General features: G+C 37.9%; 1 protein-coding gene across 1 annotated transcript in view; it reads left to right on the top strand.

Annotated features, from left to right (window-relative positions):
- The first annotated feature begins 3,468 nt into the window (after nucleotides 1-3,468).
- CCDC122 (coiled-coil domain containing 122) overlaps nucleotides 3,469-15,473 on the top strand; it is a 30,098-nt gene continuing 18,093 nt past the window's right edge. Inside the window, exons 1-4 of the mRNA XM_061133358.1 lie at nucleotides 3,469-3,540; nucleotides 5,277-5,402; nucleotides 7,564-7,729; nucleotides 8,246-8,361. Of these exons, the coding sequence (XP_060989341.1) occupies nucleotides 7,687-7,729; nucleotides 8,246-8,361 (159 nt within the window). The 5' untranslated portion in view covers nucleotides 3,469-3,540; nucleotides 5,277-5,402; nucleotides 7,564-7,686. The remainder of the gene's footprint in view (nucleotides 3,541-5,276; nucleotides 5,403-7,563; nucleotides 7,730-8,245; nucleotides 8,362-15,473) is intronic.

Genomic DNA, 15,473 nt, shown 5'->3' with positions numbered 1-15,473 from the left:
CTTTGTTTCCAGAAACAAGTTGACTGAACCCTCCTCCTTTGCCTTTTTTGCTGATCCCGCCTAACTTGCTGACTAGACTTCATAGCTCCTTCACGTGTGTGGATAAACCGATGTCCTTATAAAAACATGGGCCAAGCATAGAAAATTAGAAGACACTGACCTTAAGAGTTGTGATAAAAATGGAAATTAGCATCCCCTTTCTCCCCTCAAAGAGCGTAACATTTATTTATTTTAAAGTACTGAACAGCTCCTACCTATGTAGATGGCAGGTTCTATGGCCAGAGGGAAAATATCTCCAACCTTCAAAGCGTAGGAGACAAGGTGCTTCCTATGGCACTGTTTATGATGGAAGGAGGGGTCCCTTTTTTCTGACAGTTGCTTACATGATAAGTTCTGAAGAATGTTTCCCTGAAAGAAAGAATCTCAGCAATCTGGGAGTTTAGAAGAGCACTGGGAACTGAGACTACTGCTATTCTGTTTGAGTAGAGAATGAGGTCACCAATCCACCCATCAGTGAACCCACTCTTCAGTATCTGGCAGACTTTTTTCCCCCCAAAACTGTATTTTCATTATTTTTGTGAACATTTATTAAGAGCACTGAGTGGTAGGTGTTACACCTGATCCACTCTGCCCCAAGCTTGTTTTATGTTGAATATCACTGTAAACAGAATGGAGGTCTTTAGTTACAACACTGGGTTAAAACATTTATGTCTGTTTTTATAGATGATGAGCATTTATTTCCTGTCATGCAACAGTAAACAAGTTAAAAAAGAAATATTTTAAAATGGAGAAGCCATCAGGGAAGAGAAAGTTTGTCATTATATTGTATTTACAAACCATTTCCTTTCACCGTCTGGTCCTGGAGTTTGGCCTGATCTGACACTCATCTCAACCCCATTCCCCGACTCCAGTGGCTCTCAATGCTGGCTGCACATCAGAACTACAAGTAGAACTTTAAAAAGCAGAAATGCAGGGACCACCCCTCTCTACCACCTCCAGATACACATTTGAATCAGAAACTCAGGGAGTCAAGTCTCAGCCTGTTTTGCTTTGCTTTTTGTTTTGCTTTAATCTCTACAGATGATTCAGATGCATAATTAGATTTGAAAAAATGACTTCCCTATTACCAAACTACTGAAACTAAAGGCTGTTCCTTCATATGATTTCATCCTTTACATAAACTATTTCTTCTACTTAGAACACTGTTCTCTCTCTATATATATTTTTTTAAAAACAGCTACTTGTTCAAGACCCTCCAAGCTCAAATATAACCTTCCTTGAAGCCCCATCCCCTCACCAAGCACAATCAACTACTTCTTTTAGCATTTTGTTTTTACAGGAGAAGCTCATTCATAGATGCAATCTGGATCCATAACCAAGCAATACGTTGAAAAAGTCTATTAAACATTAAATTGTATACTTCATAAATACGAACATGGTAGTATGTAAATTATATCTAAATAAAACTGTTTCAAAGGAAAGTTAAACCAGTCATGAAAATGTATAAAATGTATACCATAATACCTTAAAGTTTCTTTTATTAACCTGAAACAACTACGTGCTTGTCTGCTAGTCTGTTGAGTGGCACACCCTTTTGCCACAGCCTTTCCTTTGTACATGGCCTCCAGATTAGAGTTCTGCGTCATAGTACTATGATAAAGTACACTTCCTAACTATCAGCTAAGCTTTCTCAAAATGTCATTCTTTTAAGAGGAAAATGAGGCTTCCCAGGTGGTGCTAGCGGTAGAAAACCTACCTGCCAATGCAGGAGAGACATAGGTTCTATGAATCCTTGGGCCAGGAAGATCCCCTGGAAAAAGGAATGGCAGCCCACTCCAGTATTCTTGCCTGGAGAATCCCATGGACAAAGGAGTCTGGCGGGCTACAGTCCATAGGATCACAAGGAGTTGGACACAACTGATGCGACTTACCATGCATGCAAGAGACACTTGTGAAGCTATCTGAGTGCAAATTACTTCTTCATAATCTTTTTATAGTTATCTCACGCATTCAAACAACTCACCTTAATAGGGTCTTGAAAAATATAAATGTAGCTTTTAAAGAACAAACTTTCCCAGAAAGATAAACACCAATACAGTATACTAACGCATATATATGGAATTTACAAAGATGGTAACAATAACCCTATATGCAAGACAGAAAAAGAGACACAGATGTATAGAACAGACTTTTGGACTTTATGGGTGAAGGCGAGGGTGGGATGATCTGAGAGAACAGCATCGAAACATGTATATTATCAAGTGTGAAACAGATCACCAGTCCAGGTTGGATGCATGAGACAAGTGCTCAGGGCTGGTGCACTGGGATGACCCAGAGGGATGGGATAGGGACGGAGGTGGGAGGGGGATTCCGGATGGGGAACACATGTAAATCCATGGCTGATTCATGTCAATGTATGGCAAAAAACACTACAATATTGTAAAGTAATTAGCCTCCAACTAATAAAAATAATTGGGAAGAAAAAAAAAAATACCAAACTTTTTTTCCCACACTATTACATTGGTTTACTTAATATTTAATTAAATTGTGAAAGCACAGTGACAGGTTCAACTGGCATAAACAGGTTTGAGAACAAACACAAGTGACATTGTCACATGTACAATTTTCACTGGTAGGAGCAGAAGTGGGCAGACTCATTGGAGAGTGGCTTTCTAACCCTTCAGCATTCAGCATGCACGTTCAGCGTGATGTGGGGATTTGCAGCTTATGATTTAAAAGGAAATAGAATAAGTTAATTGGTGAGAGGTTAAGTGTAGGTAGACTAAGAAAACACACACTGTATCTCTACATTTTCATTATTTGACTTTGCATCTACTTCACCCATAGAGACTTAAAAAGTCTTTAGGGGACAGAGAGTGCCTGGCTGTTAAGGGGAACCGTTGGGAAAATCACCAGGAATTGTTACATCACCATGTAACTCCTTATCTTGATGATTTTAAAACTGGTAACAGTTGTCTTTAAGCCATTTACACTAGAGTTTATGAGTCCTTCCAGAAATGGACATAAAACATGCAAATTTCCTTGTGAAAAACTTACCTTAGTTTCCATAACAAATGACCAAAACTGGATGGCTTAAAACAACAAAATTATGTAATTATGGAGGCAGAAGTCTTTTTTAAAAAATATTTATTTCTGTATTTTAATTGGAGGATAATTACTTTACAGTATTGTGGTTTTTGCCATATATCAGTATGAATCCATAGGACTTCTCCATGCTGAAGCCCCCTCCCACCTCCCTCTTCACCCTATTCCTCCAGGTTATCACAGAGCACTGGCTTTCGGTGCCCTGCTTCATACATCAAACTCACATTCACAGAAATCCCACCTTTGACTTAAAGCTATAAACAATGAATAATATATAAATATTCTCTACATTCTCTCTGAAAGGAAGTTAAGGAACAGTACCAATCCTCTGGTTACTTTCTATTTTCAGCAACCTGAAATTTTAATCTCATTGCCTAGCCAGAGAAGAGAATAATCCCTAGTTTCAGCAGATTCTAAGACTCTGCCATATGATAGGTATGATATTATAATAATTTTTTAATTTTAATGATTCAATTAATTTATTCTTTTGGGATGACTCTGATGTTATAGCTTCTCTTGAAAACATGCAGTAGAAATAGTCTTTTTTACCTGGATTGTGTATTATTGACTCTTACTAATATGTGCAGTATGTTATATTTTTCCCATGATGCCTTTTTAGTTTTTTGTTGGAATTGAGCCATCCAGAACTGATTCCATCATGTTTTTTTAAGTCTCAGTTTCAGGAAAACTTTATCTTTCCCCAGGTTAGTTTTTTAGCTTCCCCAGTCGAAGACAACTTGAGATGTTAAACTTCCCCTCCCACTTGGAAAACAAAAACAAACAAAATCAAAGGGAATTTCATACCCGTTTGAAAATTATCTACACAATTTTTCTCTCCTTGTTTTCTCATGAAATATTTGTTCTAAAAGAGGTGGGAGGAAATTGTAAACTTAATTAAAACTACCTGGCAGGTCCACATAGCAGTTTTTTCCATTATGGATGAAAAATGATGTTTATGTGACATAGGTGCACATGGATGGTTGCCTCTTAATTCTTTTAAGCCGGAAGCTCTCAAAATCCTGGGGCTGGGAGGGTGGGGGGAAGGATTTGACAGCCTTGCTTTATTTTGCTCATTAACTTAGAGGGAGGTACGGATGATGAATTTCCAAAAGCTGGAAACATGGCCTTTTAAAAATCTCCTCCCAAGGGCCAATTATAGGCACTTGCCTCTTGAATTCAAATAAGATAGTGCACAAATGTTGTTTATTACAATGCCTAAGTACATAATAAATACCTAATAAATGTTAATTTGGATCCTAATTGCTTCAGATTTCATCCTTCCTACTTGGATGTATGACCTTTAGCAAATTTCCTAATTTCTACAAATTTTAGTTTTCTCATTTTCAAAATATACGTAAAAATAATATCTAGACTGTAGGACTGCTCTGAAGGATAAAACAGATAATCTATGTGAAAGTTGTTGCTTAGTCACTAAGTCATGTCTGACTCTTTGCAACCCCATGGACTGTAGCCTGCCAGGCTCCTCCATCCATGGAATTTCCCAGGCAAGAATGGAGGAGGTTGCCGTTTCTTCCTCCAGGGGATCTTCCCAACCCAGGAATCAAACCCATGGATTCTTTACCACTGAGTCACCAGGAATGACCCCACTATGTGAAAATTCTTACAGGTAATTAATAAATGTTGGCTATAGTTAATATTTGAAGGCAAAAGGAGAAGAGGGAGGAAGAGGATGAGATGGTAAGGTGGCATCACTGACTCAATGGATGTGAATTTGAGCAAACTCTGGGAGATAGTGAAGGACAGGGAAGCCTGGCATGCTGCAGTGCATGGGGTTTCAAAGAGTCAGACATGACTTAACGGCTAAACAACAGTAGTTAATATAGGACATGTGGTTTATTATAGTATTTCCACTGCATTGTTTTCTGTAAAGCTAGTTATTTAGTTGAAAGTGTTTCTCCTAAATGATTTTTTACATGTAATATTTGTTATCAAATACTGTACATATTATAAGATTTTTATTTTTTAAATCAGAGTCACTTAATTCATATTTATATTTCCCACAATGTTTTGTATATATATGTAGCTTGAATGAAAGAATAACTGATATTGTCTAATCTCTAAACTCTTGTTTTCATTGATTTATGCAATTATAAGGAATTATCAGTAGATGGCAGTGGTTTATTTTCATTTTTATTTTTTGTCCATTTTAGGAAGATCCGAAAAAAAGGATTACTTTCTCAATTTTAAACCAGATATCCTTTCATGAATAGCTTGTTTAAAGAAATATCACCCAATAGTTCTTCAGTGTATGCTGCTTTAAGAGTAGAAATCAAAAGGTACCAATTACTTTATTTTTACTGTAAAAATCTAATTTTTTTTTTTTTTTTGGTTTCTTCATCAAATACTTTGTAGAGAATATGAAAATGAATAAGACACTGTATTTGCCTTCCTGGAGCTTATAGTCTAATAAGGAAATACAGTATAAAATAATGTAAATTCAGTAATAGGAATAGAAATAGTTGAGAGGCAGAAATTTGCTAAATACAATCATTATTTCACTTCATCCTCACAGTAATCTAATGAGGCTGCTACTGTTATCGATAGGGAATCTGAGTCTCAGGTTGGAAAGAATTTACCTAATAAACTAGCAGTTGCTCAACCTTGGTTCAAGATTAGCCCTGTCTTATCCCAAGACCTAGTAGTATCTACCTCATAGGGCTGAATGAGTTAATATTTATAAATTGAATATTTATAGAGTTCCCACACATGGCACAGAATCAGCACTATATAATGTTCTTTTTTTTTTTTTTTAGTCTAAAACATTAAAACAGTGTCTGGGACAAAAACACTAAGGCACTATTTAGTTGTTTATAATCAATTGAGAGAACTAACTGTAAATGGTGTATGCATTTTCAACATAGGTAACACTAAGAATAACATCTGTAACCATGAAAGCTACAGAAGATCTAAAGAGTTTGGATTCATTGGCATTGATCTGGGGGTAGAAAAGACATAGAGTAATGGCATGAACAGAGTGAATGGACTCAGTATCAGGGAAGACTTCCTGGAGAGGCAGATCGGAGGTGAGGTTTGAAGAAAGGAAGTCATGTGAATAACAGGAAAGAATCATAGATTCTCAGAGGTAATTAGGACACAGTTGAGTATTCCTCTCAGGACTTCTTTAGCTTGATAAGATATTTCTGGATAGATTTGAGTTTCCTGACTTAGGAAGCAATTTAACTTTGTTGTTGTTTGTATCAGATTGCAATCTTTAAGAATTTTGTTTTTTAAAAACACTTGTAACTAGTATACAAGTACTCTGTATCAATATTTAACCAATCTTTAGGAAAGATATTTAGTGATTTTGCAGATTTCCTTGTGGAAGCTTCCTTATATACTTGCCTTACTGTTATGATAATATTTTACTTCTTTTGGCTGGCAAAGTTTATCATGACTTTAGTATGATTTGGAAAGATTCACAAGTTCTATAAAAAATCAACTAAGATTTTTTTTAAAAAGATGTCATCTAAAAAGAAAAATCCATATGTTCAAATGTTAAGCAGAAACATTACATTCCTTTTATTAATCATGCAGAATTGTGTGATTTCTTCTGTACAGGAATGGACAAGCAAAATCAGATACGCTTTTTCCAAAAACTGATAATGTCTTTAATTCTGCCAACTCATCATTCATTCATTGCATTCATGCACTGGTAGAGGAAAGAACTCTTTTCACCTTTCAAGATAGAAAAATATCTCCCCCTTCATCTCATCAGTTTCTCCTAAGTATAGAGGAGGGTGGTGATTTTAAACCTGTGTAACACTTGCCCTGGCTGGCACTGGACAGGAGTGCCGTATTCCCTGCATCCTGCACCCATGGCAGAAGTTGCTAATCCATCTTGTTACTGTTTTTCACAGAGTCTGGTTGTAGTTCTAGAATACACTTCACAATGGTACTGGAGGTACCAGCTACTAATCCATAATAATTATTTACTTAAAATATATGTCAGATACTGTGCTGAGTATGTTACATACATTTCATTATTGTGTGATCAGTCATGTCCAATTCATTGTGGCCCCATGGACAGTAGGCCACCAGGCTCTTCTGACCAGGAAATTTTCCAAACAAGAATACTGGAGTGGGTTGCCATTTACTACTCCAGGGGATCTTCCCAACCCCTGTCTGAGAACCCATGTTCCTGAGTCTCTAGGAACCTCCGTCTCTTGTGGTTCCTGCATTGGCAGGTGAATTCTTTACCACTAGCGCCACCTGGGGAAGACCACATGCATTATTACACTAGCCCTATGAAGTTTTACAGACGAGGACATTGATGATCACATAAATTAAGAAACTTCTCAGGGTCATAACAGTTAAAAAGCAGGACAAGCAAGATCCACAGAGAGTTCTGCTTTCTTCCCCAATCTCTCACTCAATCATTGTATTTTAATTCTTGGAACTGATGATGAATGTCATTGCCATCCCTGTGACATTTGACAGTTAATTTACTTTCAGGATCACTAATACATAGCAGATGAAAAAAGAAAGAAAAGTGAAATATTATCAGCATTGATTATTTTGTATGAGAAAAGGTGAACTGAAAAGGTGGAAAGAGACACAAGAATGTCAGAAAACGAAAGGAAGAGTCAAGGAGTTCCCAAAGAAGGTAATGAAGCACTTTTCATAAATACAGAGCTGAAAGATGAGGAGTAACAGAAAAAGTAGTGTGATAGGAAAATTGGGTTAAAATTAGTAGCAAATTAGAATAGAGGAAAGCTGCCAGGAGGAGGCTTCTAGAGTGTTTAGAAAAGGCATAACAACCTGAAAATGCAGGCCTATAATGAAAATTCATCAACTGTAATTGAGAAATAGTTGTTATGGTAGCACTATAATTATAGTATATGTGCAGATGGTCTGGATAAAAAATTTTAGGACAATCAAAATATTTATAATGTTTCATAAAGGAACAGGTGTAGTGTTGCAGTAGGTGACTTTTAATTGTCTATTATTATGGCCTTTGATTTTAGTTTTGTTTATAGTCAGAAAGGGAAGAATATCAACCCTAAATTTAGTTTATTAATGAGAAAGCATCACAATTTTCATGATTTTGTGTGATGAAACATAAGTTTCTTAGAATTTTTGCATTTAGATTTTAATTATGTACTTTATTCTTTTTGTCTAGCTCTGGCTAAACAAGACACATCTTCATTAACCGATGCTGTAGAACAAGTTGCAAAGCAACAGCAATCACAAACATCAGAAATAGAAAGAAACAGAAAAGTTCTGTTCCGTTTGCAGGTAACCTATTTCACAAAGTCTTGCAAATGAGTTTTTATGTTCTTCAAAACTATATTAAATTAGTAAGAGAGAAGTTATTAAGCAAACTTAATAACTTCTGAGGAAGCAATATAACATTTCTAATGTTCATATTTATACCTTCTAAATTATGCTGGTGTCCTTAAGTAAGGGCTTCACTGGTGTCTTAGATGGTAAATAATCCACCTGCAATGCAGGAGACCTGGGTTCGATCCCTGAGTTGGGAAGGTCCCCTGAAGGAGGACATGGCAGCCCACTCCAGTATTCTTCACTGGAGAATTCCCATGGACAGAGGAGCCTGGTGGGCTATAGTCCATGGGGTCACAAAGAGCCGGACATGACTGAATGACTAAGCACACATAACATCCTTAAGTAAAATCTACATGAATATTACAGTTTTGTGGAACATTTTACATACTCATTGTGCAGAGATTCAACAGTGTCATCGTACTATAGATAAGCGTGTAAAACACAGTGATCACATAGAATTATTTTAAATTTATTTGATAGTTTTTCCTAAAATGCTGAATTGAAGGAAGGTTAAGTTTTGTTTTTTTTTTAGTTATATTTATTGTTTATTTTATTTATTTATTTTTTTCCATTTATTTTTATTAGTTGGAGGCTAATTACTTTACAATATTGTAGTGGTTTTTGTCATACATTGACATGAATCAGTCATGGATTTACATGTATTCCCCATCCCGACCCCATCCCGATCCCCCCTCCCATCTCCCTCTCCACCCGATTCCTCTGGGTCTTCCCAGTGCACCAGGCCCAAGCACTTGTCTCATGCATCCAGCCTGGGCTGGTGATCTGTTTCACCCTAGATAATATACGTGTTTCGATGTTGTTCTGTTGAAACATCCCACCCTCGCCCTCTCCCACAGAGTCCAAAATTCTGTTCTGTACATCTGTGTCTCTTTTTCTGTTTTGCATATAGGGTTATCATTACCATCTTTCTAAGTTCCATATATATATGCATTAGTATACTGTATTGGTCTTTATCTTTCTGGCTTACTTCACTCTGTATGATGGGCTCCAGTTTCATCCATCTCATTAGAACTGATTCAAATGAATTCTTTTTAATGGCTGAGTAATATTCCATGGTGTATATGTACCACAGCTTCCTTATCCATTCATCTGCTGATGGGCATCTAGGTTGCTTCCATGTCCTGGCTATTATGTGCTGCGATGAACATTGGGGTGCACGTGTCTCTTTCAGATCTGGTTTCCTCGGTGTGTATGCCCAGAAGTGGGATTGCTGGGTCATATGGCAGTTCTAATTCCAGTTTTTTAAGAAATCTCCACACTGTTCTCCATAGCGGCTATACTAGTTTGAAGTTTTTAAGTCAGTGTTTTTAAAGATGTGGCTTAGAAATTACTAGTTGCCAGTGAACATTTCAGGTAGATAAGGAACATTTCTGTGTTCCTTAAATTTTCCCTGGAGAAGGAAATGGTAACCCACTTCAGTATTCTTGCCTGGAGAATCCCATGGACAGAGGAGCCTGGCGGGCTATAGTCCACAGGGTCACAAAGAGTCAGACACGACTGAGCGACTAACACTTAGATTTCAAAATATGTTCATAAATCCATCACAGGAATCTGAAAGCCATACTTGTTTTTGTATTCAGCATAGACACAATTATTCTGTTAATAAAGCTGAAGAAGGAAAAATGAAAACAGTATTTTTACTTTTAAAAGATTTTTTATTAACTGTATCATTGATATGAGAAGAATATGAAAAGAATATACTCTAGATCTGAATTGCCAGGAGATGATTTGCTACTTCCAGCTCCTTGATTTAATCTTTCCATGCTTCTGTTTTCTCATTTGTAAAATGGAGATAATAATAGGACCTATCTGTAAGGTTTTCATGATAATTAAATGAAAGGATACTTGTAAACATTACTCAAGGTATCCTTGCTGGGGCCCTGGTCGGCAGTGTAGGACCAGATTTTGAATATAGTTTTAGGCATTAATGCATCAGCAGATATGATAATACTTACACTATGTGGTAGTATAGATTTCTTGTAAATATTTGCATTGTGTGAAATTAAAAGATGCTTGCTCCTTGGAAGAAAAGCGATGACCAATCTCGACAGCATATTAAAAAGCAGAGTCATTGCTTTGCTGACAAAGGTCTGTCTAGTGAAAGCTATGGTTTTTCCAGTAGTCATGTATGGATGTGAGACTTGGACTATAAAGAAAGCTGAGTGCAGAAGAATTGATGCTTTTGAACTGTGGTGTTGGAGGAGACTGTTGAGAATCCCTTGGACTGCAAGGAGATTCAACCAGTCCATCCTAAAGGAAATCAGTCCTGAATATTCACTGGAAGGACAGAAAAGGACTAAAGCTGAAACTCCAGTCCTTTGGCAACCTGATGCAAAGAACTGACTCATTGGAAAAGACCTTGATGCTGGAAAGATTGAAGGCAGGAGAAGAAGGGGATGATAGAGGATGAGATGTTTGGATGGCATCACTGACTCAATGGACATGAGTTTGAGCAAGCTCCAGGAGTTGGAGATGAACAGGGAGGCCTGGCATGCTGCGGTCCGTGGGGTCGCAAAGATTCAGACACGACTGAGCGACTGAACTGAACTGAACTGAGTCACTTTAGAAAAGAATACATGTTGACAGTAGGATATAATATAAAAATAATAATGTCTTAGATTTCTATAAAGAGTCATTCCGTAATACTTGTTAATCTTCAAAGAGTTTTAGAGATGTTATATCATTTATATTGAGGACCTAATTTCTGTCAAGCGTTTTGCTGAACATTGTCCTCACTCTTAAGCTACTCACCATCTGTTGAAAATGAAACTGAAAGTGTTAGTCAGTCATATTGAACTCTTTGTGACCCCATGAACTTTAGCCCACGAGGCTCCTCTGTCCATGGAATTCTCCAGGCCAGAATACTGGAGTCGGCTGCCATTCCCTTCTCCAGGGGATCTTCCTGACCCAGAGATGGAACCTGGGTCTCCTGCATTGCGAATGTTTTCTTTTGCCATCTGAGCCACCAGAGAAGTCCTCACCGTGTGTTGAAGAGGGAGACAAATAACTAAACAAATAACTACATGCAGGGAAGTATGTCAACAACAGAGACATAAACACAAACTTAACATTGAAAAAGGAGTGGTAAGTTGAGTTTTAAAGAATAGCTGGAGTTCCCGAGAATGATTGGGTGTATGGGATTGGTTTGAGGGTTAAAGGGAAACAAGGATGTGATATTCTAGGCCAAAAACAAAACCAAAAAAACTGAGAAACTTAAGAGGCCTGAAATAGCATTGGTACATTCATAGAGCTGTAAGTAGTTTGGTAGTGGAATAACATAGAGTGTATTCTGAGAAGCAATAAGAGATGTGTAGCATGAAAAGAAGCTTAAACTTTATTTTAGAGTTGATGAGAGGGTTTTGATAGACTTCAAAAGAGTGAATGAATAAACTTATTTTTAGAAAGAGAATTCTAGATGCATGAAAGATACTTCTTATAATCCAACATCAATTTAAGATAAAAACTACCAGCGAATTAGGAACAGAAGAAAGTTCTAGCCATCTAAAAGGGGCATCTACATAAATCCTACAAGCAACATACGAAATAGTGGAAGACTGAATATTTTTCTGCTAAGATCAGGGATAAGGCAAGCATATGTCTTCTTATCACTTCTTCTCATTCTGTGGTACCAATAATTCAAGCCACTCCTTCACAGATAAAGAAATAAAAGGTATCCCAATTGGAAAGGAGGGAGTAAAACTGTTTTTATTCACATATAGCATAATTTTTTTTTGGTAAATCCTAAGGAATCTATTATTTTAAAGTCTATTAGGACTAATAAGAATCCACCTGGAATGCGGGAGACCTGGGTTCAATCCCTGGGTTGGGAAGATCCCCTGGAGAAGGGAAAGGCTACCCACTCCAGTATTCTGGCCTGGAGAATTCCACGGATTGTATAGTCCATGGGGTCACAAAGAGTCAGACATGACTGAGCAACTTTCACTTTCACTTTTTCAGGACTAATAAGGGAGTTTAGAAAGGTTGCAAGATAAGATTAATTATAAAAACCAGTTATATTTCTACATTTTAAAAGAAACAATCAGAAACTGAAATTTAAAAAGCATTCTCATTTACAGTGGCATCAAAATTATGAAATAGGGGTAAATTTAAGAAAAATATTGTATTATAGACTGAATGTTTGTATCACCCCCAAAATTCATATGCTGAAGCCTTAAAAACCCATGTGGTTGTGGTTGGAGATGAAGTTTTTGTCAGGTAATTAGGTTTAGATGATGTCATGAGGGTGGGATCCTGGTGGTAGGGTTAGTGCCCTTAGAAGAAAAGATACCAAAGAGCATGCTCTTTGTCATGTGACGACACAGTGAGAAGTTGACCCTCTGTAAGCCAGGAAGAGTTCTCACCGGAACCTGACTATGCTAACACTCTGTCCAGCCTACAGAACTGTGAGAGATAAATTTGTGTTATTTTAGCCACTAAGTCCATGATATTTTGTTATGGCTGTGCTGTAGCAAACTAAGACAAGATGTAAGACCTGTGTACTGAAAACTGCAACACACTGTTGAGAGAAATTAAAGACCAAAATAGAGAGATATACCATTTTCATGAATCATAAGATTCAGTATTGTTAACACTCAGGTCTTTCTCTTTTATCTATTGTTTAAAAGCAGTTCTACTCAAAATTCCTGCAGGCTTTTTTAGAGAACTTGACAGACTGATTCTAAAAGACCTATGGAAATGCAAAGAACCTATATAACCAGAACAACTTTGAAGAACAGTGTTGGAAGTTCTAGTTGAGGGAGAGGAGGAAGCATGGAAACAGGGAGACCAGTTAAGAGCTGGGCCATGCTACAACGACTGGTCACAAGTGAGTTGGGATTTTATTTTTGAGGCCCAGGCATCAAGATTTGCTATTAAATAGGTTGTAGGGATAAAATAAAGGGATGAATCAAGAATGGCTTCTAGGTTTTTTGTATCCAAGGTGGAAAGTTTATTGAAATCAAAAAGGCTGAAAGAGGAGCATATTGGACTTGCAAATTAAAAGCTCTTTTCTGAACATGTATATTGAGATGGCTGTTAGATATCCAAATAGAATGTCAAAGGGGCATTTTAAATATCAAAACTGGAGATAAAGATTGAAGTTCATCAGCATGCTGTATCTTCAGTGTCCTTCTCTCTCCTGTCTCTGTCAAGAAAAGGATAGGCTGGGTCTGCCTTCTTAGTGAGTGCTTCCCTCCCATAAGTATACATTTATTTAAAGAAGAAAAAGAATAAAGGCCTATAGTTATACTGGTGGGGAAATCTACAGAATTTGATGAATAGTTAAATATAAAGAGGGCTTCTGTGATGGCTCAGACAGTGAAGAATCTGCCTGCAATGCAGGAGACTCAGGTTTGATCCCTGGGTCAGGAAGATCCCCTGGAGAAGGGAACAGCTACCCATTCCAGTATTCTGGCCTGGAGAATTCCATGGACAGAGGAGCCTAGTGGGCTATAGTTCAGTTCAGTTTAGTTCAGTTCAGTCGGTCGTGTCCAACTCTTTGCGACCCCATGAACCGCAGCACACCAGGCTTCCCTGTCCATCACCAACTCCCAGAGTCCACCCAAACCCAAGTTCATTGAGTCGGTGATGCCATCCAACCATCTCATCCTCTGTCGTCCCCTTCTCCTCCTGCCCGCAATCTTTCCCAGCATCAGGGTCTTTTCAAATGAGTCAGCTCTTTGCATCAGGTGGCCAAACTATTGGAGTTTCAGCTTCAACATCAGTCCTTTCAATGAACACCCAGGACTCATCTCCTTTAGGATGGACTGGTTGGATCTCCTTGCAGTCCAAGGGACTCTCAAGAGTCTTCTCCAACACCACAGTTCAAAAGCATCAATTCTTCAGCGCTCAGCTTTCTTCACAGTCCAACTCTCACATCCATACATAACCACTGGAAAAACCATAGCCTTGACCAGACAGACCTTTGTTGGCAAAGTAATGTCTCTGCTTTTTAATATGCTGTCTAGGTAGGTCATAACTTTCCTTCCAAGGAGTAAGCATCTTTTAATTTCATGGCTGCAATCACCATCTGCAGTGATTTTGGAGCCCAGAAAAATAAAGTCAGACACTGTTTCCACTGTTTCCCCATCTATTTTTCATGAAGTAATGAAAAGGACCAGATGCCATGATCTTAGTTTTCTGAATGTTGAGCTTTAAGCCAACTTTTTCACTCTCCTCTTTCACTTTCATCAAGAGATTCTTTAGTTCTTCTTCACTTTCTGCCATAAGCGTGGTGTCATCTGCATATCTGAGGTTACTGATATTTCTCCCAGCAGTCTTGATTCCAGCTTGTGCTTCCTCCAGCCCAGCATTTCTCATGATATACTCTGCATATAAGTTAAATAAGCAGGGTGACAATATACAGCCTTGATGTACTCCTTTTCCTATTTGGAACCAGTCTGTTGTTCCATGTCCAATTCTAACTGTTGCTTCCTGACCTGCATACAGGTTTCTCAAGAGGCAGGTCAGGTGGTCTGGTATTCCCATCCCTTTCAGAATTTTCCACAGTTTATTGTGATCCACACAGTCAAAGGCTTTGGCATAGTCAATAAAGCAGAAGTAGGTGTTTTTCTGGAACTCTCTTGCTTTTTCAATGATCCAGTGGATGTTGGCAATTTGATCTCTGGTTCCTCTGCCTTTTCTAAAACCAGCTTGAACATCTGAAAGTTCACGGTTCATGTATTGCTGAAGCCTGGCTTGGAGAATTTTAAGCATCACTTTACTAGTGTGTGAGATGAGTACAATTGTGCGGTAGTTTGAGCATTCTTTGGGATTGCCTTTCTTTGGGACTGGGATGAAAACTGACCTTATCCAGTCCTGTGGCCACTGCTGAGTTTTCCAAATTTTCTGGCATATTGAGTGCAGCACTTTCACAGCATCATCTTTCAGGATTTGAAATAGCTCAACTGGAATTCTTTACCTCCACTAGCTTTGTTCGTAGTGATGCTTCCTTAGGCCCACTTGACTTCACATTCCAGGATGTCTGGCTGTAGGTGAGTGATCACACCATTGTGATTATCTGGGTCGTAAAGATCTTTTTTGTA

Source organism: Dama dama, chromosome 30 (assembly GCF_033118175.1).
Source record: "Dama dama isolate Ldn47 chromosome 30, ASM3311817v1, whole genome shotgun sequence".
Lineage (NCBI taxonomy): Eukaryota > Metazoa > Chordata > Mammalia > Artiodactyla > Cervidae > Dama > Dama dama.
Note: the sequence above shows the minus strand (reverse complement) of the source record. Positions and strands in the feature narration are given on the sequence as shown.